At 44.1% G+C, this 24,797-nt stretch overlaps 1 protein-coding gene across 5 annotated transcripts in view; it reads left to right on the top strand.

Annotated features, from left to right (window-relative positions):
• arhgap21a (Rho GTPase activating protein 21a) overlaps positions 1-24,797 on the top strand; it is a 77,447-nt gene that overhangs the window by 18,621 nt on the left and 34,029 nt on the right. For 3 of the 5 annotated variants that reach the window (XM_019266996.2, XM_019266997.2, XM_019266995.2), the window contains exons 1-3: positions 15,129-15,686; positions 19,997-20,185; positions 23,786-23,807. In XM_019266996.2, coding sequence (XP_019122541.2) covers positions 15,372-15,686; positions 19,997-20,185; positions 23,786-23,807 — 526 coding nt within the window. In that variant the 5' untranslated portion in view covers positions 15,129-15,371. Of the gene's footprint in view, positions 1-15,128; positions 15,687-19,996; positions 20,186-23,785; positions 23,808-24,797 lie in introns of those variants that run through there. The other 2 variants (XM_019266999.2, XM_019266998.2) reach the window with 1 other exon arrangement.

Below are 24,797 nucleotides of genomic sequence, written 5' to 3'. Positions count from 1 at the left end.
GCAACTCTACTCCGGCGGAGGAAGCTCCCTAACCTTAGCGTAGCATGACAAAGATTCCCTAATATTAACAAAATAAAGTAATACTTCATTCATCATAGATGAACAACGTTTTGTTTCGTACTATTTAAATTTCGTGGACTTGTCCCCTCTTTGTCCTTCTGGTTGCAAGCTTATCCCCAACATTTGCTTCTGCTGCAGCGAAGGCTTCAGTCAGCAGAGCCGGGATGTGGAGTGACTCCTGCCACTATTCCTGACACATTCCTGTCAATGGGATTGACTGACTGACTGAGCGAGGTTTGCTCACTTAAGTAGCTGATCTCAGCTCTCCTAACAGGATTAGAGCGGCTGCACCTGTAAGGTAGACATCGGGCATTCATTGATGGCAGCTTAAAGACTACCAAGCTGTCCTGCACTCGATTTGCGAATTTAGACCGGCAAAGTGCTGAACTAATGAGCTCAAGACTGAGCTATAACCTCCTGATACTCTCTGTGCCTCTTATACTTTCTCCTCACTGGCCGTTTAATCACGACTTGTTGCCCTCCTACTTGTTTGATTCCTCCGACAGCTCTTCTTCTCTGCTATCATTGCCTTTCCGTTGGCAGGAGAGTCAAAGGCAGGAAGCATTTTACTGTGATGTAATAGTATTTTTCATGGGAGGATACATTTATAGCTAGAAAGGAAAAAGAAGTCCTGTCTGTTTGAAGTCCAGGATCGACCTGATGAGTCTTTTAAAATCATCGAAAGCCAGACGTGATATAAAAAAATCATAAAATAAAAACACATTTGTTGCAGATTTATGACCTGTAGTATTTTTTTGCCAGGTTGCCCAGAGTAGTAGCAGAGATACAGCAGGTGTACCGAATAAAAGGTGTGTTTGCTGAGTCTGCACACACACACACACACACACACCTGGTCTGAGTCAGTGCACCCATTACATAAAGAGGCAGCGGCTCCATTAAGCCAGAGTGTCTTGTCTGGTGTTGCTCACACGTAACCCTTCACCTTTTCGCCCTAACCTTGAAATCCAATCCCACTTTACTGCCAGTGAAAGCTCACAGTGTGTGTGTGTGTGTGTGTGTGTGTGTGTGTGTGTGTGTGTTCCACCTCTTGTTTTCTAGTTGCGGCTTCCATCCCCAGTAGAAATCATCCACTCTCTCCAACAGATTAGAAACAGATTTCATGTTTAATCAGTTTCTCTAGCTCAGCCCTCACCACCACCATCACCACCACCATCACCATCATCACTGACTTCTTCTCCTATATGACACACACTGCTGCCCCTCCTCCCACACCCACACCAGCAAGTGGCAGTCTGTGGAGCTTGCCGGTGAAGCCATCTGGTCTTCAATCTGGGTTTGCACTACCACCAGCAGCCTTTCTCTGTCTTTGCCTCTTACAGTAACACTTAAGCTCTCACAATGTGCCACATCCCGGCGCAAACAATCACCGCCGAGTCACAGTTTTGAACACCTTTTGTTCAAGCAGTGCACGTGACCGGTTACAAAGTTTGAACCTCCTTGCCTGTAGGTCTTCGGTTTGTTTGTGTTTGATCGAAGCCGTTTCTCTGAGCGACAGATTGTGTTTGTTTATAATTATTACACTGTGTGTGTGTGTGTGTGTGTGTGTGTGTGTGCTGCTGCAGGGCGAGTTTTCCCGTCATAGGACAAGAAAGTGAAAGAGAATTTGAATATTTCACTTCGCCCGCAGGACGATTAGGATGCTTAAAGAGATGTGGTGTGTGTGTCTGTTTATTGCTTTGTGCAGCCGAGCGTGTGATGGGCTTCTGCTGCTGGTCTTAAAGATGTACTTAGTCATAAAGGACAGTCTTGTGCATGTTTAACAGTTTTTCCCTCAACAAACAACGAAGTTTAGGACGGGGAGAAAAGAAATAAAGTGACTGAGTTGGACGTGTTTGTTTGAAACTGATTCGTTGAAGCTTTTCAGGCTCTCGTATCAGCAGGAAGTCTTTATCTCGTCCTCCAGACTCATTTTAAACGGCGCGCCGGTGCTATTTCGTGTCTGTCGCGTGAAAACAAATCTGCACAGAGTATGTAGCGATAACCCCCAAACTTCCCGAACGACGCCGAGAGGTTTGATCAACATGACCCAGAGAGAGAGAGGGCATGTCGGTGCATCGCACTGACAGGAAAACAGCTGGAGACCGACCTAGTCGCTTCCTGCGACTTGTTTCTATTTACACTTTTTTCTTTTGTGTGTTCACACCAGCACGACAGTGACGTACAGGATAGTTTCAAATGAGTTGATGAGGTATGAAAACATCTGCAGGAGAGATGTCGAGGAAACTTTATGCAAACGAGTTTTCTTCTGCTGTCAAATGTCACACAAGGATAAGTCTGAAAGTTCACCGGTTCGATTCCCACCTGTGGCATCTCATTTCCTCACTTTTTTCAGCTGCTACTTTCAAGTAAAGGCCCCAAAAATATCCTAAAAAAAGAATAGTTCTGATCATTCTTCACGCCGTCTAATGCATGAAGAACAAATGTTGTAACAACAAGCAAGTTAAGTATCATTAGTGATGTGTAACGTGCGTTCAACCGGGAAACTTCCCGCATCAAAGTCCGCCCGTTTTTGCTCGCTGTGTAATTTCTGGCTGCCCTCGATGTCGGACACGTACCTGCACGTAATTGCACCCAGCTGAGTAACGGAGATATTTATATTCACTTAACTACACACACTGTGCGGACTGTTTGGAAATCGGTGTTGCGTCTTTACAGGGAGAGTCCATGATGAGATATAAACGTTATGTATTGCTGACAGTGTCAGAACTGATCTTCAAGTAGATGAAAATATATAATCCTAAGTGCCGTCTTAAGTTAAGGGTGTGTGTGACTGGAAGATTAATCAGTAAAGACCACAAACTCTCATTATATGAAGGGTTACTCATCAGTCAACTTGGACTCATTTACCCCACATTAAGAAAACACAGACAAACACACACACAAAGCACTGATTCGTCAGCCCGGCGGCTTTGGGGGGTCTCGGCCCCTCCTGGACAAACATTCCAGTGAATAATGGCGGATCTGCTCCACCACGCCGCGGGGAGAGAGGTGGAGAGCTAAATAGTCTTTTCTTCAGCTCATCTGGCCCAGGTCCTCATTACATAACTGGGGTTTTGTTGGACGGACACACGGAGAAACAGGCTGAAGAGAAGCAGGGTCTGCTGCAGCCTGTAAAGAGCCTCTGGTGTCAGCTGTTAAAGGAGATGCTGCTCGGGGTAAACCATCAACACCGGAGGAATGCTTTGATCCGAGTCGTGCTGCGGGTTTCGTTTTGAATGAATCAAGATGGGTTTTGCACCCAAGATGTGTGTCGATGCATCACACGTGCCCGGCTACTTGTTCATCGACATCATGCAGCCCCAGAACTATTCTCCACCGAGTGACGTTAGAGCCCCGTAAACTGAAAGACGACATTCTTCTCTGCTCAGCTAATACAGGACATGACTGTTTGGTTACACCTGCCCCGCCCTGTATAAATCCCACGTCTGTCTGTACGTCTGCAGCAGGGTCACATGAACTCTCTTGAACTCCACCCTGAACGGCAACCATCATCTCCCGAGGCTCTCCGATTATCTGCATTCCCTTATTTCACCCTGAATCTCTCTCACTACTCCCGGCGCCCCTTTTTCTTCCGTTTGACGCCGACCCTTAGCGTCCAACTTTCTGCATTTCTGTATTCCCAGCTTCTTACGTCAAGTTCTTATCCACATCTTTGTTTCCCACCCGGCACCCAGACCACTGCGATGACTTCAGTGAGAAACACCAGCTGACATTAGACAGCAGCTCAGACGAGATGTTAGAAAAGCTCTCTGATTACGGTCACGCCGATCCACAGAGTTACTCGGAACATAAGTCAGACCTGCATCCGCTCTGAGACGCTGCCAGATGAACTCAGAATGATCTTCTTTGGGACGATCTCACTATCCTGGGTATTATTATTAACGTCATGAAGCTTCTCAAACTGTACCACACAGCAGTTGGGCAGGTTCTTGATCGGTCTGTTGATGAGGGGTTAGGGTCGGTTAGGGTTAACCACCAGTGGTACATGAAGAACCAGTGACCTAGGCCATATTTTTAATAACTGTTTTAGTCTACGAGGAGTCAGAAAATGGTAAAAAGTAATGCCCAGTCCGAGTTGACGTCTTCAAACCAGCCTTCCCAAGCTTTTAATACATTTGGTTTACAGCAACAATCTGGAAAATGGAGATAAGCAACTAAAACAGTTCCCTGATTAGATTATAAAGATAGCCGCTGATTATTTCTGTCAACTAATCAAGTAATTGTTTATTGGAAGCACAAAAACACTTTGGCTTATCTGCTGAACCTCGCAGCGGCTACGAGGTTTACATCCAAAAACACCAGCATGCGGTCCATTTGATTAGATGCAACTTGATGTTCTGGTCGCGCACGTCGACGTCTTTTAATTGATGAACGCTCTGCGGCTAAAAACTCGAAGGTCTGATGGAGTGTAGCAAAGGGCGGAGGGGGGGAAGGCTGGACGGGGAGTTGAGAAGACACACCCTATTGGCAGGAAAGTGAAGGATGAAAGGAAGTAGAGGGAGGAAACGAGGAAGGGAGGGCAGATCTACAGCACTGTAGGTGCTCCAGCTTAGGACGTGTGAACACAGAGGAAAGCACCATGGTGTTTTCCAAGGACTATCATTCCTCTGTCAGACACTACGAGCATCCACAATGACTCATTTTCATGAACTCTTCCTCTCATTTTTTTTCTGTCTGTTTCTCTCATTCTCTCCCTCGCAGTCCCTCTCCAGCTCGATCATAATAGCAGTGTAATTTACAGCTCTTGGTCAGCCTGGGGCTGTGTGTGTGTGTGTGTGTGTGTGTGTGTTGTTTAAAGGGCGTGTCCCACAGCCCTCATCAGTGTTGGCTCCAGCGCTGAGCGCCTCTCTTCATAACTAATACCAGATCTGTCCCATACCAAATCTATTACAGTCCACTGAATGCCTTCACGGAAACGCAATGGTGTTAGTATTGCTGATTAAAATGTTTTAAGTGGACCACAACAGAATATAAAATAAAAAAAACTAAAGTGAAGCCGTCAAATTGTCCGATAAACAGTCTAAACCTCAAATATATTAAATTTTTAGTGATATAAAACAGAGAAATGCTGGAACAAACTAATTTTAGGCACTTAAATTGCTTTAAAAAAGTATTTTTTTGATTAATTTTCATTGTTTTAGCACGACAGCAAACACAAAAAGCCGGAAAATCGCTGCGCGGACCCGTCCTTCCTCTGCGGAGCTACCCTCTCATCATGTTTGTGAGTTTCTACAGTAATAATTACAATCAGCAGAACAGCAGCTGCTGTCCGACAGTCCACCACAGCGCGCTGCATGTGTGACAACACGAGACATGTCAGACACGGCAAAAAGGGTTCATATCAAGATGAATATTTCATATTCCATTACGCTTGTAAAAGAGTATTTCTGGAGCATGGGAGCATCTCTCCCAGTCGCTTATGAATTTTAAATGGCAGTCAGTGAATATTTCACCAGTCGACCAGAATAAGCCGGCTGCAAGCGAGAGATGACGAAGTGGACGCAGTCGGAGGTGTTCGCACACTGCTCGGTGCTCACTTTGGCATGTTTGAGGATGAGGACGAATAACCTAATGATTGTTTATCGCATAATGTATAAAAGTTTATAATATTATTAGGGGAAAAGGTTGAAAGTTTGATTTCATTGCAGGCGTTTGTGTTTCCTGTCTCTCTCTCTACTTTTATTATATCAAATAAATATTTGAAATTTATCTTTTTCATAAAAAATAAGCAAAATGTCACATTTTCCAGCTGGAATTGGGTTTTTTTAGAACTTTTTTTTGCTGCATAATTGACAAACAATTATTCAATTATTCCAATTGGTGTCAATTAAGCCTCAGCCATCTGTGTACTACATGTGTGTGTCAGTGCATCAGCTTCAGGCAGTAGGGATGGATTCATGTTCATCTATTAGATCAACGGCCAAATATTTTGATAATCGTTTTATCGTCTTGTGTCTTTTTCTTTTTAAAAAGAAAAAAAGTCTTTTATTTTCTTACTTCGGTTTACGAAATGTGAATATTTTCTGGTTTCTTTACTCTTCCATGACAGTAAACTGAATATCTATAGGTTACAGACAGAACAAGACATCACATTGGACCTGTAAATTTATTTTATGGACCAAAGAACAAATGGATTAATGGAAAAAATGATCGACGGATAACGCGTCAATGAAAATAATCGTTTAGCTGTAGCTCCGACGTCACGTTGATGGAACAAATGAGGTGGAACTCATCCTCTGTTTCATGTGATTGTTACTTTTACAATACAAAGAACTGTAGCATGTTTCCAAGTTAATATGAAAGGCTGCATACTCTCAAATATTCAATCAAGAATCGCTTTTTAATCAGGCATCGGATCGTGAGATTCCCAAAGATTCCCACACTTATTATTTCAATCTTTCTCTACGAGGTATTACATTGTATTTATCTAAATATGCTTTGGTGGCACGCTAAATCTCGCAGATTAAACGTAAAGCACACGTGATAAACATGTTAAACTGTCCCCCCAAACTCACTGTAATCTCATCCCAGCTTTAATCCAGTTTGAAGAGGGTGTAATCACAGCGGAAGACCCTACTCAATGTAAGCTCCACTCAGCGCTGGTCGATGCCGTTCATTAAAGCAGCCGCCTGGTTTACTTTTATTAATCACACAAATGCTGCAGACTTTAATCCGCAGAGACAAACTGGACTATTTTTTAATGAATAGCATCTTAATAAATGAGTTTTCATTATTCTGAGAGCTACCTCCACGTGTGTTGTCACCCATTACGCTGTAATTATGCGACTGGAATGACTGGACCCTCCGTCCTCCAGTGTGCAGCCGTTGGACCTCAAACCACAGCGAGGGAACTCCGAGCTCAGCTTACGCCGCTGCTATATGGGCTCTTTATGACGGGGCACTAAAGGAGCCTTTCAGACGGCTGGAAAGCCCGAGTGACTCAGTTTACATTCAGGGTGGACAGCTCAGCCTATATGTCCTATCTCCGCGTCTTGAATCAGGTGTCTGTCTCTGCGTCTGACGGATGATGTCGACGTGGACTTTCCACACACATGGGCGGTTAACGGCGTCGGGTGTGTTCTGGATGGAATAGTGGTGTGTGGATCCAGCTTTACTCAGCCTCTGGAATGACTTTAACACATAAACCGTGTCCGACGTGTTAAATCTGACCCATTCATACAGAGCGCTCTCGCAGGTTAATCCCCAGTCGCTCACGCAACACCTGCTGCTGCAGCTGAGACCACGTCTAAACCAGGACCGGTATAAATACATTCGCTACGAGTTTATTAAAAGTGTGGATGAACACTGAGCGTGATTTATATGATGTTCATGAAGATTCACTTCACGTATACCGACTATAGAGTTCCTATATCTGTTATTAGGGCTGTCATGACTCTTCAGGTTTGGGAACATTTTATTTCTAAGCCCAACTCTGACAACTGTCATTTAAACACGTCAGCTACGTGGTATCAAGTGTGACAAACATGTGGACACCCATGAAATAAATGATCAATAACTGACTATGGAGAACAAACTGTGCAACACCCAAACTTTACAACAACCGCTCACATAAAAATCCTACTTTTGATTTTAATACCCGAGAATTGAGAGCTAATTTGAATCTTGATATAAAATCGATATTGTCACACGCACATTCAGTCAGTTAGTTAGTTATTAGTTATTAGGAATGCAATTAATGAATTACTGAACTTGATTTTACACATCAGTCTCTGTCTTCAGATGATGAACGAGAGCTGAAGTCAGAAAAAAAGTGATCTTAACACGCCAGGCTTTGTCGGGCGTCGGCTTGCATTGTGGGTAATGTAGGCGCCATGGTTTTGACAAGGAATGTTCGGAACAAGAATGACGATATCTCCGGTTCTGCTGCATCGATCTTGATGCTTTTTGTCTCCGTCGTAAGTCAGTGCTACAGGATTGCGATGTTAAATTAACGAAGCGCTCTTCTTCTTTGTTTAGTCTATAAAATGTAAGAACGTAGTGACCTAAGATTCTGTATTTTGGTCAACTTTAGCTGCTGTAATAACAGTGTAATCATCATGTGCGTTCCTCAGAGTTTCGGAGGCCGGACAGATGATGCACTGATACCGCCCTCACACACACACACACACACACACACACACGACTCATCTGCCATCACTGTGTCAGTGTGACAGGAGTATGAGTGTGTGTCTTCATTAGCGCTCCCCCGATGATCCGAGGCGCTTTCTCATCTCGCCGTCTGAGTGATGAGGAGAAATGCAATGATTAAACATCGACAGATTCTTTTTTTTTTTTATCCTCGAGGTGTGTGAGGTGGGGTCGAGGGGGTTCGGCTGTTTTTTTTTTTTTTGCTGTCCGAGAGCAGCTGCTAAGGAGTGAATGAGCGAGCTACTGAATGCTTGATTGGCAGAGGCATTTGTCTGGAAGTGTCAAGGGACCTCTGGAGACAATTGTCCAGATCAAGCAGTGCTCCTACACCGGGGAGCTCGCTAATACGCCAACCCTCCTCCTCCCTCCATCTCCCTCCTGGGCTCGGGCTTTTGTCTCCCCCCCCTCCCTGTTTTTCGGGGTGAGCGTCCAATACACAAGCTCTCCTGGCTGCAGCCACAGCTCCATCTTGAAGGAAATCCCCTGTATTTTGTCTCCTGGAAGCTCTGCGTTGTGGTGTGTGTGTGTGTGCAGATGGTCTCCATAGCAAACTGTGAATTTTGATAGTTGTTTTTGCCAGTGGAAGAGAAGTGATACGCTGGCTCGTAAATATGTCGTGGGCATGACTCACGGGGGGAGTTAGACTGGTAGCTTTTTTGGAAGTCGTCGTTGCGTCATGACTTATGTTTGAGTTGGATACTTTGTGAAACGAGCAGGAAAAGCCGCTGCCAACTTCCTCCTCACAACGAAGGCATGCATGAGAAAAGGCAGCCGTTGTATTGTTAGAGGATTTTAATACGAGGACTTTTTAACGATAGCTCGGTTATGGCATGATCTTTTCATTAGTTAAACTCTTGTAAATCTGGTGCATGAGTTTCTATTTTCTTGTATGTTGCATGTTAACAGCAGGATAAATGAACACCAGCATCTATAGAACATGAAACATGGGCTGCGACAACAATCAATTAATCAATCCACGGCTGCAGCCAGTGATTAGTTTTATTATCCGCTGCTCTGCTGATTACTTCCTTGATTAAGAACAAGAGAAGCTTTAAATCCAAATGTTTGTGGCTTTTTCAGTGAAAACAGCTGAATATTTCAGATGCTGTGAGAGCAGAGAGGGTGAATAAAAACAGCAAAGCTGCAGCCGGTGAGCTGAAACTCTCCGTAAAGCTCTCTAAAGCCGAGGAAAGCTGCAGATTGAGGTGATAATTATGCGATTTGATCCATAAAAATATCAATTATTGGCACTTCGGATGATTCGTTTATTAATTCTTTCAGCGCTTTCGTGAACCTAAAAACAGCGTGAAACCTCATCAGGACATGTTTGGCGTTGCGGCTGCGATTTTATCCGATTGGAAGCGTCCAAAAAGAAAAAGCTTTGCCGTGCAACCTCTTTCAGATTTCATATTGCTCTAAGCCGACTGTTTATAATATTCCCAACTGCAAACAGATTCTCTCACTCGCTTTGTTTTTCCTCATTTACTGTCTCAGTTTCTTCCCTCGCCTCCGAGTAGAAAGTCTGGCTTTGTTTGTGTACACCCAAAACACGCTCCTCCTGCTCCTCCGAGTGTATTGGCAGACGAGAACGCAGTAAAATTATATTACAGGCACTCGTATGCAGTACCTGACTCCGTTATTGAAGCGCTGAAACGAGATCAATCTGCTCCAGTATCCGCCTGATCAGCGCCGGGCATCCTGCTGCCTCCACCAGTGGTAGCCGACTGTGGGGTTCATACCCTTCGGTTCCCCCCTGAGGGTTGTATGAAGAAGGGCTTTATGGGTGTGCATTGGTGTGGGAGCAGTCTGTTCCCTGGCCCTCATTAGCCAGTCCTTTGTTACAGTAAGCCATACCTCGCGGAGCCCAGATGCAGCATGTCCAGATTAGATTTTACACCCGCCAGGAGTCCTGAAAAGCCACCCCGAATCGAGTCTAATCCTCCTGCAAGACTTTCTCTTTTCTTCTACCACACACACACACAGCGGCAGATACATAAAGTCGGTCACACATGAACACCAAGTGGAGACTTCGACATTACTTATTGTAGTTTTTAGAGGCCTTTTGGTGCCTTGTGTCTTTAATCCACATCCAGAGATCCTGTCAGCTGCTTACAGACCACGGGCACTTCTTTTTTTTTTTGTTTCCCTCCTTTGTTACACAAATCAGAGCTGCAAATAATCATCTAATAAATCCTCGACTCCAAGATTTGAGTGGATTATGAAAACGGCATGATAGAACAACCTGGTTCTCATTGTGTTGTGTTCTTCAGAAATGTAAACATCTGAAATGAGTTTCACAACTCTTTAAAGGGTAGCTACAGTATTTTTCAAACCTGGGAACCTCATGTTCCCATGTTTTTGTGTCAGAATGTCCAACGGGTGCAACAATTTTGTAAAATTAAGTCCAAGATTCAGAGATACCGCCGCAGCCGCAACGGGCTACGACTTAATCCTTGCATAAAAGTGTCATTATGGAAAAGGACCCAGCATTTTCTCTACCTTTCGCTTCGTCCCGTTTGTGCTGACGGAACAGCAACTCTTTCTCCAACCAGTTTAGCTTCTTTGGCCTCTTCCAAATGGGATTTCAGCACCACCGCAAATAATAATTTCGGCTTAAAGACCCACGAGTGGTCTTAAAAAGAGAAAACTCTCCACGCCAGCCTCTGGAAAGCTTGTTGATTCCTTCATGATGTCTTCATTTCACCGCAGCCGCAGTCTGGATGTTGTCTTTGGCCCTGCATGTGATGTTGTGTGAAGCCACAAGGCCATTTGCACAATTATCAGCAGGGGGACTCCAAAGACCGAATAACACAACTCGTTGGGTCCAGTCGTTGAACTGTGCAGATAGAGCGACAACACGTAACCCTCGTAACCGTCTGTTAGTCATACATAGTGCCACCCTAAACGCCCGCTGGTAGAATTTCACAGGCGTCTCTGGCCAAGCTCGAGTCGTTCTTCTCAACTGGCTCTACGCTGCCGTTATTGGTTTTTGTTGCTTTTCTGGGATGGACGGCGTTGCTTACAATTTAGACCTCGGTGTGATGTCATAAATATCTTCAAAGCATTTTCCAAGCTGGTGTTAAAGAGCTGTGGCCACTTTATTGTGTGTTTGAACAGGTCCCATTAACCTGTTGCTGCTGGTTTTTGTGCTGTTGGACAGCCTAGAATAAGCAAAGTGTGGACACTTTGGGGTTTTGGGGGTTTCGTGTATAACATATTTCCCTTTTGTCTGACTTTTCAACAATTAATCAGCTACTTGCAGAGCAGATTAATCCCCCTTGACCCCTGTTATTTCCTGTCGTGTTTTGTATTCTGACACTATATGCCTCTTTGTTGGCCAGGTCTCCAATCTGATAGCAAGTCCCTCTTGGGTACATGGAGATCAGGGTTGGCCCTCCTCCAGTCTGCAGAGCACCTGAAACAGAGCAGAACATCAGAAGAAAAATTAAATTAATTAAAGTCAGCAACGACAGATGAATTCCCTTGGATTCGAATGTTTTAGAAGCTCTAAACTCGTCTGTGTGGAGCTAATGTTGCTTTAGATGGGGAGACACTTTGGTGGTGTAACTCCAGCTGCCTTCATCACAGGTGCAGACCATGCATTTATTATAAGAACCGGACACGTTGGGACTCGCTCTAAGTGGCTATTTCCACAGACACGCTGACGTAGTTACACTTGGTAGGAGTAAAGAATGCACGGCGTGCTTGCAGAGATTGTGCCACCTCTTCAACATCCAGCTGGACTGATGCACCAAGAAGTATAAGACGACACACAGGGTTAGTTGCAGTCCTTATAATGTGTATATATAGGTCTTGGTCTGATTTTTCTGGCATTGTTTACAGTACTATGACAGAACTCTGCAGCTAACACCTGAGATGACCTGAATTATCCTTAAAGCTGTGTCCAGACTTTGAAACATGATCCTTCCACATAAAACATTTCCTTCCTTTCACTGTCCTCGCTTTGCATTCGTAACATCGATCCGCGGCTTGTCCATCCTCACCTCTAACAACGTGTGACATCTCTGCAGGAGTGAGACGGGCTTCTTCGCGATGCGTTGATCTATACATAAACACACAGAGACACACACACCATGAAATCACACAAGCGCCCACGGAGAAGAACACCTCGGTCCGGCGGCCGACATTGTTGTGGTCTGGTTTGTTGCCACGACAACGGCATAATATTTCTGGGCGGCATGTCTAGTTTTTGTGTCTGCATGGCACCGAATCCACTTCCTCGCCAACAGGAATTCACTCTGGGATGTTTGTTTTTTTTCCTTTCTTATCATGTGTTTTCGATTTAGAGGAATTTAGAGACTATATATATATATATATATATATATATGAGATGTGGTCTGAAACCGTATAAGTCTGAAATGTCTCAGCAGAGGTAAGAAGTATCGTCTAATGGTAATGTGGGCTTGTAACACATATTTTCACGCATTCACTTATGTCCAGTAGACTCGACGGTTCTCGTGTCTAACCGTTCTTCTGAGACTTAATCCCTGTTTTGGCTTCTACAAGTCGAGTGTGTCAACTGGCTGACTGTTTGGCGACTTCTATTTCTGCCGTCCTTTCCATACAGAATACCACACACTATATTGAGCCCGAGTGAATGTGGTAACAAGATGCTCATAACAAAAAACGCTGAGAGGGAACATTCCACGACTGGGTTCCTGATGTTGTTTTCACGGTCGCCGCTTGTCTCGGATGGCAAATATTCCCCCGAATCAAAATAGATTTAAGTTTTTTTTTCGCCCGTTTAGCAGACGCTCTCATCCAGAGCGACTTCACAAACCACGACGGCTGCTGATGGACGGGCATTAGTTCAACCGCTAAACTTATGGGGACACTTCTGCGCCGAGAGTAAATACAGACTCGGATGCCCTGAAGCGACGTTACACAGTCTTCTTCAACATTTAGTAACAGGAGATACCACAGCGCAGTCCTGGTGTTGCTGTTGGAGCGGCGCAGAAGCTCCAGAGAGCCCTGAGATGAAAATGTGATTAAATATTAAACTGATGTTTTGGCCCCGCTCTCCACCCGGAGAGATTTACTAAAAGGTATCAGGATTCCCAACCATCCCGCCGCTCTTAAAATAACGGCGGTTGCCAAGCCTCTGCGGGGTTCGTTTACCTCGAAAGACTCGGGGAGGTATTCCCTTGTGGCAATGCTGGTGTCTTACATAATACAACAGCAGATGGGGGAGTTTAGATTCAGATGTTTGCTTTAGTGTTTAGTTCAGAGGAGGTAGGGTGTCGCTGTGATGGTCAAGGTGAGTTCAGTTTATCGGACAGGATAGGGGTTGACCAGCATAGTTGGAGATACAAGAACTGAACTTTTCAAGTCCACAAACTTGTTGGTGAAGCCAGATAATACTTGTTTCATCTCAAACTGAGTTTAACAAGAGGTCAGTCTGGTCAAAGTTGTGTTATTTTGCTGTGCTCAAAGACCCTGCACGGCATCACAGGTGTTTTCAATCACTCATTAGACCTCGAGTCAAGATAAAAGTGTAAATCGTCCCGCCCTAATAGATAAAACCGAACCAGTGCTGTCAATCAAACAGCCTGTAATCAGGAGAAGAGGTCAAATCAGGCAACACCTGTGAAAACACCTGTGCAGGTGGACTGCAGGTGTGTTCCAATGAACATGCACCACAGCATCACCCTGAATGCAACGTAACCTTAATTCGTATTGATAATACCCACGTTTTTCCTACTTATATTTCTATTTCATGTCAAAATTTTGTCACCCGGTAAAGTTTTTATAAATTCAGGTGAAAACTCAGGTTGAAATACCTGCAAAGTCAATCAAATCAAACCTAATATTCAATTAACGGGCAGTTTTTAGGTCTTTTATGCAGCTATTATGGGCAAGAGGAACAATCGCAGCGCCTCCAAACTATCTATAGGCATGTGAGTGTGGCTTTAGCACACTCACATGCCCATCTTTTATATTTTAAAGGGATAAACTCTAAACTTTCCTGTTTGGATGATTTCTAGCCTTATTCACGACGTTACACCTGAAATAATCCCTGACGTTTTATCATCTTTGTTCCAGCATCTGTCTTTTCCACACTGGACGACAGTTAAATAAGCCAGCTTGCGCTCTGGATGTTGTTAAAAAACGAGTGAAAAGCCTAACCAGGGCCGGGCCTGCAAATCCGCTTTAACTCGACAGCCCTATATGCGTTACATCTGTTGCATTGCTTATGCTTATGTAACAATGTTTATCTGCCACGGCCTTTTGTTGAGTAAACAAATAAATACATAAACAGGAGTCGCTCTGTGTTTATGCAACCCCCGGTACACTCTCTGGCCACAAAGCCTGCCACCCAGGCATCGGGGGCTTTGTAGCTGCCAGATGAGCTGCAGGCGTGCGGAGGTTGGTGTGTCGGCTCTGCATTTTTGTGCCTCTATAGATTTCACAGATCCCCTCCGTATGCTTCCTTATCTGTATTAGCCCCACTTGACTTCCTCCGCTGGCTGTGAGAACAGTCCAAGTTATTCCTGTCTCCTCGCAGAGATAGCAACCTCTGTGCCGCTTTCCCAAAAAACTTTTCCTCGTATTCAACTTGACTCATGAGTGTGTGTGTGTGTGTGTGTGTGTGTACCTCGTCGTCTCCTTTCATTTGTTCTTATGATTTATTGATCACGACACGTGAGCCTGTTAGCGTTTGCTTGCTTGGCGAGCTAAAACTTTTAAAGGTTGGCAGCGGGAGAGGTGAGTGAGAGAAAGAGAGAGAGGGAGGGAGGGAGATGGAGGAGACAGGAAAGGAAGAGAATTCACTTCACTGCCTGGTGTGTGTGTGTGTGTGCATACTTCAGAGAGAGTTTTGTGTGGTGAGTGGGTGGGTGCGTCAGTCAGTCGGCCTGCGCTCGCTCGCTCTCTGCAGTGCACTCAGCCGCTGTGCTCTCCTCTCGGCTGAGTGGAAACATCATGTGTCTGTGGGACGCCCAGAGGAACAGCCCTGTTTCTCCAGACTGAGACCAGAACAAGCAGTCAAAGACGGACCGAGGAGGAAGAAGGTGCAACATGGACTCGAGGAGAAGCTCGGAGTAGACTGTCGAGAAAGAAAACCCGAAAGAAGCAAGTTTCGAGGATAGTTTTGGTCTCAACACCTCAGACCTGGCTATGCCATGCTGGCCCAGAGGAACGGGCTACCTCCAGGCTGTAAGCCGGTTCCTCTGAAGGATCACCCAGACCTGCGAGACGTGGACGTGAACGCCGAAGGCTGCTGCTCCCTCACTTCACCTTCCCCGTCCTCCGGAGGTTGTCCCTGGGCTCGGCTCGCCGGCGTGGACGGCTGCCTATCGGAGCCGTACTGTCTTTGGTTCCAGCTTTTGGCCAGAGCGTACTGGGGAGAGGTGGAACTGGGGCTCACCAGCCCAAACCGCAGCGTGTCCTGGGCTCGGCTTAGGGAAGCCTCCAGGAAGAACTGTGTGCGATCTCGGGTAAGGACGGGTCATGTGTGAGAACGACGGGAGAGCATCCTTGTTGAATTGAACGCTGTGAGGCACGTCGTGGTCGAGTTTCACAGCGTTTATCTGTCTGGTATAGGTTTGCTTAGGAAGCTTTCTAGAGGGGAGGAGAGGTTCGGGGCGGCTACACTTTGTTGTGCTGTCTGAGGAATTTTGTGTGCGTCATCCAGCTCTCCAGCGGCAGGGTAGTCCTGTTTCACTGACCGATATCTTTTGTAATTGGAGTGTGTGTGTGTGTGTGTGTGTGTGTGTGTTTGGGTTTTAGGTTTCGTTTATTGTTGGTCTCTTTGGTGGTTTCAGAGTGACACTTTTCCGCTTTGCGCTGTCAGACGGGAGATATTTCAGTTTTATTTTCACATGGAGGCATTTCTTTATACGCAGCGTGGAACTGAATGAAGTCACACAGATCAGTGATGGACCAGAGTAAGGACTCGAAAGCATATTTTCCAACGGTATAGCGAGCGGGGGGTGACTAATGTTGAAGTCTGTGGTCAGAGAGGGAGAGAAGCTTGGAAAGAAAAAGGCGAGAGGGAGTGAAGGAGGTAGATCCATGAGGTCAGACTGCTGAGGGGTGACTCACAGACATCCAGAAGAAAAATAAGAAAGCAGAGCAGACAAGCAATCACCATCACACGTCCTCATCTCATATACATAAAGAAGCAAAGGGGCCAGGCATGCAAATGCATCATCCCGCAGGCCACGGCACCATATGGCAACACCCAGATCAAACCCTCGGCGTGCACATAATGCCGCATGTTTTGATGAACAGATTGCATGCATAATTGAGTAGTATTTATCAGGTAATTGAGCGTGTTTGGAGCAGATTTACAGTATTGTAGCCTTTGAATATGAGCATCTTTGTGTGAATCTGCTGCTGCTGCTGCTGCTTCCCTTCCTGTATAATTCAAGATGTTATATATAGAGAGAGAAAGAGAGGTGGAAAATGTGTGTGTGTGTGTTCACCTCAGCCACGGGGCATTTGAAATGGCTATTGCATAATACGACATTAAATTTTAAGCATGAAATCAAAACAAACAGCCGAGTCTCAGTGCCAAGCTCTCCTCTCCAAGCTACATTGTAGACTGTGGCTCGCGTCCAGCTCGACACCACTCGGGTATTGGTGGTGATTTCACCAGTCAGACCATTAGGCCCACACCCATCTCGCTCTCTCTCTCTCCGGAGGCCCCTTTACATCTGCTGCTCCCAGACAGGCGGAGGAGAGAGAGAGAGGTGCGGATAGAGAAGCCAGAGGGCCGATTGGGGAGAACGTCTTTGTTTTGGATCCACACCTAAGATGTATTTTGGTAGGAGAAGAGCCTGTGGAGAGATCTCGGGCTAAGGGCTGAAAGTCTTGGCAGGCTCTCGTAAGCCTGGAGCCACTATGGTTGTGTTAGCAATAACCACTAACGCACACCCTGTGGTGCAGCGGTTCGGCTCCATCATTACTTTGATGATGGATGTGACAGAAGTCTCGCTGCTCAGACAGCTCACAGCGGCGGCAGAGGTCAGAGTGTTTCTGTTCAGTATGGAGTCGTCGTGATTGAGAGTTATAGAAGATTTCCTGTGTTTATGGTGAATTGTAAAGTCGTTAAAAGAAAGAATAGATTAAACATGGTGGTGTTGTCAGCAAAAAATACAAACTCTTCAATAAAATGATACTTGATTTATTTGAAAATGTCCCAAAATGCCCGTCACGGTTTCCCAGAGACCATTGTGACATATTCAGATTGATTGAGCCAACGATCAGTCAAAGCTCTTTAAGATATTAGATCGCTTAGGAGAAGGGAAAGCATCAGATCTTCAAATTCAGAGTCCAGAACAAGATTTTTGGGGCAGAAACTAGTCGCTGGTTAACCATTTAGTTCAGCTTTACTCGTCTATTGTGTCTGAAAGTACAAAATATTTTGGATTGGGTCACAGAAATCCCACATTATACTAGAGATTTAATTAATTCAGGCAATCAGGCATCTCTGTCAGTTTCCCTTTTGTCTGTTTTTACAATCGGAAGTTTGCACGAGGTGGTATTTTATGTATTTTATTTTGAAAATCGACAGGATTCTCTGTGCCTGACTTCCTGTCTGCTCGAGCTACTCTTTGCAGATTGACGTGGGTCAATATGTCAGGCAAAAATAAAACAACCCCGTATTCTCGAGCCGCTTCCGGTTTGGTTTCAAACATTGACTGGGATTAGCTCCGCGGTGCACAAGGAATTTGGCCATTAAAGTTATTTTTTAATAAAAAATCACAAAATAATTCAAATAAATCACTGGCATCAGCTTCCAAACATGAGCACTTGATGACTTTTCTCATAATAAACTGAATATCTTTGGTAAACGTGACATTTGATCACGTCACTGTGAACCCTGTGAAGCAAATAATCGATTTTAATCTAGAGAATATTTTCTACATGAACTAATAACGAAAACAATCATTGCAGCCCTTCATCATGATGCAATCTCTAAGACACTATCTAACATGTGGCCACCCACGCTCCCTCTGTTTGTGTGCACGCATTTCTGTGTGTTCCTCAAGAGGCGAGGGTCACGAGTGTACACCAGAGCGACTCGCTGCAGTCTGAATCAGCGTAAACACTCACAGCAGCCTCACATTATAGAACATTTAGAACGAGAAAACGTGAAAAGTTGCGCAAGCCGAGAGCTCGCCAGCGTTTAAAGGGTTGTTTTCATCCCGCGTTAGTCACAGTAGGAATGCAGGAGATAAGTCTGTCATCATGCAAACACGCCAAATAGCCCAGCAAAGCCCCAAATGTGCAATAACTGAAGCCATATGTACGGCTGTGTGGAGCTCTGGGCAGCGCAAATGTGGCTTAAATGACAACCCTGATTATGCTGACAGATAATGTGATCGCTGACATGAACCACAACTTAGCAGCAAAATTATTTGGCTGCGTTTTTTGGCCTCCGTCACCAACATTTTAACAGTTTTCATCTAAGGATTCTGTGGATGTGCTGAGAGAAGCGAATGTTTTCTGCCTTCGCTGACAAGCTGTATATGTGTGTGTGTATATATATATATGCAAGAACACGACGTAAGCTGAGACTCATCTGATGTCTTAATCAACAGCTTCTAGTGAAGGTGTTGGATTTCTCACCGTTTAGCTGTAGAGATCAGTTCTCTGGTGTTTTGAGGCTGTTTTTCTGAAACTGTTGGATGACAAAGGGAATATTTTGTGTCCAAAACTCCACATCAAGTGCAGAAAATAACAGTTAAGCAGTGGAATAATCCCACGACGAGCCGATGATGTTGTGGTTTTCTGGAAATTTCAATCCGCCGTAGTGTTTTCGGTCACAAAGATCGTCCCACGCGTCCAAAAACAGCCTTTTTCAGCAGGTTACAGTCTACGACCGATACGTCATCGTGCAGCTATGCGCTATTACTTAACACCCGACAACCTTTTAACAATGAACCCTCCAGTTTTACTCTCTTCTTATTCCCAGAAGCATAAACCTTGACAAAATGACACCTCGTTATACGTATAAACAACATAACCAATCTTCATAACCGTGACGAATCACCAGCAGGGGATTTTATTTAGTGTTTTTAGATTAAGTTGATTAATAAGGTCTATGCTTATCCACGGGCTGTTTCATCTGTGAAAACACACTTTTCTTTGTTTTAGTCAGTTTCTTTCGCAGCAGCGAGCACGTGGAAATGGCAGGTTTTTTTCATCGATGTGTCATTATTTTCACAACCACATTTGATTTCTTTGTTGGGGAGCGCTGCATCATTTACCAGCAGCGCTTGTCAAGACCCAAAGCGGGGGTCCCAGGATAGAATTCGAGGGAGGTGATGACGACGTAAGGGGGGAGAGAAAGAGGAAAATATTTCCCTTACACAAGAATATGTTTGTTTTTCTCTGACTTTTATCAAATTTTTAGCTTTTTAAATACTTGATACTTTCACTTTCTTCTGAAATTAAAACAATCTGAGGAAGAAAAATTACTTTTTGAGTGAGCCAATACTAAAACTTGTGTACTGTATGTTTCAAACCACAACAGAGCTGAACACCAGCCTGTACCAGGATCACCTTCTCATTGCGGTGAAGCTAAACAAGCAACTTCCTGTGATGACAGGTCACAAGCAGACATCATTCTACACAAAAATGTTTAAAAGTTTGAGCATGGTTGGATCATAAAATCACTACCACACACGTCTGTGAGCGAAATATGAAGCTACAGCTGTGGTATCAATCTTCTAGTAGCAAGTTTTGTATGTCGTGAAGGTCAACGCTGACATTCCTGTTTGTTTGTCCTCCTTCCCAGGCCAAGCAGAAGGATGGGCGCGATCAGAGCGACACATCGGCCGCGGCTTCTCCCGGCGCAGAGGAGGAGCCTTTTTCCTGGCCGGGGCCCAAGACGCTTCACCTGCGCCGAACGTCCCAGGGCTTCGGCTTCACGCTGCGACATTTCATCGTCTACCCGCCCGAGTCTGCCGTCCACAACTCTCTGAAGGTAACAGAACATCGTGTCTTCGCCTTAATGACGACACCAGGACCAAAATAAACAACAAAGCTTCATCATAACGCAATTTAGAGTTGAATCATTTTTTAAAATAAGCAAGAAATTCTGACAGTTGGGGAAAGAAAATATACTGACGTTTCCAAAGTAAATAAACTTTGGTCGAATCAAGTGATGTAAGCCTCGGGTCAGCAGGAGGATCTGACTTAATTTAAGACACTGTCATGAAAATCTTTGCTCAAAGAGACATTGTATTAGAAACAGATGAAATAATCTCAGACTGCACAAAGTTTTTTCAGCTGTTTGGGGGGAAAAAAACCTTGATTTTGACATTTTGAAAAATGGATTTTTGAGACTGAAATGTATTACTCCATGGCTGATCCATACTTCTGCATCAGCTGCACTCCTGCTGCAACCCAATACTATTATAAACTTTGAAATTTCGCCTGACTGTCCTCTGTGCTAACTCTGGATTTGCTCTCAAAAGAGCGAAAATCACAACTAGTGGCCAGCGATGCTGATTTTTATCACAAATGTGACTTTATTTATCTTTTTAGTGTCTGCGGTGATTAGAAAAAACTCTGATTTGTGTGACACAAGAGCAAAACTGTCAGATTTATGACGTTCAGCTGCTGATTTGAACACTGTTGGGACCTTAGAAATGTCTCCAGGTCCATAACACTTTAGATCATCCTGTGAGGAGCTCCTCAGGATGTTAGTTAACAGAAAAACAAGGATCTGTCCTGGAAACTGTAATTATTGTATGCGTTTATGTTGTGGCCACCAGTTTGTTGGATGGCACAAAATACAATACCCAAGTCTCGGTCGTTGTTGCCATGGAGAAGAAGCCATTTAGAGGTGTTAATCAGAGCAAATTCATAACGCTTCATAGATCATAAATTCATTAAAACTGACCCAGAGTTAAAAGTGAAGCTACAGATTGTGTTTTCAGTTCATTAAATTTTAATTTCTGTGTCATTAGCAGCACATTTAACTCCGTGATTGGATGTTTGTACGTTCGACCTTCATGAATTAAGAAAACAGATATTTTCTAACACGGTTGTTCGTCTTTTATACTGATGATTTAACCAGGAGAGTTTCATGCTGATCCAAGTCGTAAAAGTGCTCCAACACTGTCTATGGGAAAAATGAATGGGATTTTTTACTTCAGGAACCAGGGGAGCTACTTCATACCTCTATTCATTCAGCAAATACCCAAATACTCCAGTTCTGACTTCTCTATTTTGAGAGTTTGCTGCCTACGTGATAATACACTGATGTATTTGGGTTTGTTTGACTCATACAACACATTTGAAGACATCTCTGGCTTTAGTCAGGCTTCAGTTTGTCACGACATACTGAATCAGCTGGAATAAGTCTGCAGCGTGGAACTGGGATACAGCTTAGGCTTTTTAAATGGCATCTATCGTAGACGCAGCAAAAGCACTCGGAGATCTGATCAATATTTATCTGTTTAAGATGTTATTGATTTGTTTAATAGTCATCCAACAGCATACTAAACCACAGTAATGTTACTGTTGATCTGTTAATGTTAATATGCACTTACAACAAATCCTCTTTGACTTGTTTGATCCCACTTGGGAGGTCTGCCAGTCGTCCTCTGGATATCATCACCACCGATCTGCCCTTTGGTATTATTTAGGCACAGACTAGAGGTCTTTGGGAAAATGTGCCGGTGTTTTCGAGTCAGCTTTCTCAAAGCTTATCGGGGCCTCCTGACTATTAGTTTTTGTAAGTGATAATTCAGGATAAGTTGGGTTTACTTTTCTCTGAAGTGTATTTTGACAACCTCTTCAGTTTGTACAGAAGGATTTCCTACAAAGTTAGCATAGTGCCTTTCTGTTTATAGCTTTTGGCTTTGGTCCTGCATGTTGAAAGAGAAACTGTGGCACGACAGTTAGGATGTTCAGACATTTGTGTAACCGAAAAGATAGACAGATTGTCCCAGAGGCCTTCTTGGGTATCACAATGTTGTTTCGGACACTTTTAAGTCGAATCCGTGCGACCACTGTGTGTTTCTGTGATCTTGCTATGACTTAATTAAAGGATATGAAGGTTGGTTGGACTTGAATTGAACTGACATGAGCAACTTTGTCTTCCTAGAAGCTGAAAATCCAAAGCCCAGCGGTTTAAGACGCATACCACGCTGAATCAAGGCAGTAAATTCATCTTAAAAAACTGACAAAGCAGGATTCAGCCTTTAGTCTCCTGCGTAAGAAGTCGGGATTCTCATTTATTCATGTAATTACCTCGGTGACATTGATGCATGGAGTTACGCAGCTAAAACAAGCTGGTTTTAGGGTGACTGTCTTAAGGCTGATGTGGCGTTCTTTCTGGGAAATGTTCTTAAACTTAAACCTTAAATTTCAATCCATCAGGTCACACTCACTGCAAAACCCTAACCAGTTTTCCCATTACATCACCCAAACCAACTCGGGGAGGGTACAGAAAAAAAGAAGATCTTGTACATTCATCACATTTCATTGTAATTACTTGTAGCGTCTTGGATTGGAGCTCTTGATTAATCGCAGTTTTGAGGATATTGGGGTTAGCTTGAAGAGGGTCAGAGCGTCTTAAGAAAAGCCTTGGGAGGGAGAGCAGAGAGTCTTTAAGGATACATGGAGAACATATGTGTCACTGAGGGGAGCCGGATTAAAGCGGGAGTGATCTTTAACTGACGGTCGGAGGGAAATTAAGGTTTTATGTGTTGGAAATGAAAAAAAATGTTCATGGGGATCGTGAAGCCACAGTTTTAATGTTGTAATGATGTAATGATGATGAACGCTCCACTTCTTCTCTATGGATTGCGCCATTCTTTCTGAAGAATGATGTTGTTTTGAAGAAGCAGTTGCATTTTTTGGCCACTTAGGGGCGACAGAAACAAGTTCTGAACACATTATTAACATATTACCGTCACCTGTTCACTAACAAGCTGTTATCATTTATTTGGAGTCCAGTATGAACTCTCTGTTTTTGGTCTCCACCAACTCCTGAGGGAAATGTCACCATAACATTCTGTATGTGGAGATCTTGTTGTCATTTGACGTCGTTATATTGATCACAGCTGCTTCAGAAGTTTTTATTTTGTTTATTTCTTTTGGAAGATGAAGTACACGTTTGGTCTTTATTGTAAACAGATCTCATAGCGTAGTGGCTGCCAGTGTCTTCCTGTTAGCTCGGCTTGGAGCGCTTTTTGTGTTTTTCATGAAACAAATGAAGAATATTGCATTAGTTAAATGTTAAAAACACAAATTTAATACATGTACAGCGATAGGAAATAAAGAAAAGCTGAAAATTGTCACAGTTCAGCAGCTCAGAGGTGCAAATATTTGAAAATTGTCACAGTTCAGCAGCTCAGAGGTGCAAATATTTGATTAATGGCTCAAATTATTAATCAACTAACCAATGGGATTGGTAGATTGAGGAGTGGTCTGAGAGGAATTATCTGTAGTTTCATTTCATTGCATCTCTCCGTGATACTGCCATTAATAAAGAAATAATTCCCCAAAAAGGGAAACTACTGAATGAACTCCACTGACATTTCCTTTCTGTTTTTGTTTTTTTTCCTTCTAGGATGAAGAGAACGGCAGCCGAGGTAAGTGTTGAAAAATAAAAACCTTTTTCTATTTAAATGCTTCTTTAGAGATGTGCTTGGTGGTCTGGGACCTCAGCTGTTGCAATAAGACGAGCAGAGAAACCATTTATTCTTCAGTAACCCCTCAGAATGGGCATCAAATTATGATTGACAGACCATTACTCTATTGTATCCTCACTCCTTTTGGATTCCTTTTGTCTAAACATCATTAGATTTGGCAATGCAGCCCCATTAAAAGCTCTATAAATTCACTGATGGTACCGAGGCCAGTGTAAACAACATGCTGCAGGTGAAGCAGTCCTTTCTGCAGGCTGTCAGGCGGCTTTTTTTTTTAAAGCTTTAGCCCTTCCTCTCTTCAGAGCGGCAGTCGGAGCTGCGCTGTTATAGCTTTTTGGCGAGGCCTCAGCATTCCTCAGAGCATCCAGCTCGTCCTTCCAGTCCCTCAGTATTCAGCTCACGTCTGCAGCTCAGCATGAATGCTGCCGGCTTCTTCTTAAAACGGCGCTGCATCTCACGTCTGTGCGGCGTTGCAGGAACACAAAGCATGTGCACGTAATCCAGAAATAATCCAGTGCTTTGTTACCGGAATAAAGATCCACTTTTTGTGTTTTCAAGTGAGGTAAAACTTGAAAATATCCTAGTTTGTGTGTCGAAACTCAGCAAAGTCATACCATTTCTGGCTGAAGCACCATTTTCTTTGTCTTTAATAAATAGAATAAAGACGGAGATGAGATGTTTCTTGGCTCGTAATGAACCCAAAGCTGGGGCAGGTGTGATTCAGTGAATTGTTATGTCATGAGTGGACAGTGAAAGCGAAGAATCCAAAGGGTTAGACGAGGCTGAGCGCAGCACTTTCTCATACTCCTGACTCTTAAACGGCTCTCGAAGGGAAATTGAGAGATTCCTGTAAGTGTCCCTCATCATCCCTCTTGGCCCTCGGTGTCACATTCCTCACACTCCCTCCCCCCGTCCTCCTGCCTCTTCACCCGT

Source organism: Larimichthys crocea, chromosome XXIII (genome assembly GCF_000972845.2).
Source record: "Larimichthys crocea isolate SSNF chromosome XXIII, L_crocea_2.0, whole genome shotgun sequence".
Lineage (NCBI taxonomy): Eukaryota > Metazoa > Chordata > Actinopteri > Sciaenidae > Larimichthys > Larimichthys crocea.
Note: the sequence above shows the minus strand (reverse complement) of the source record. Positions and strands in the feature narration are given on the sequence as shown.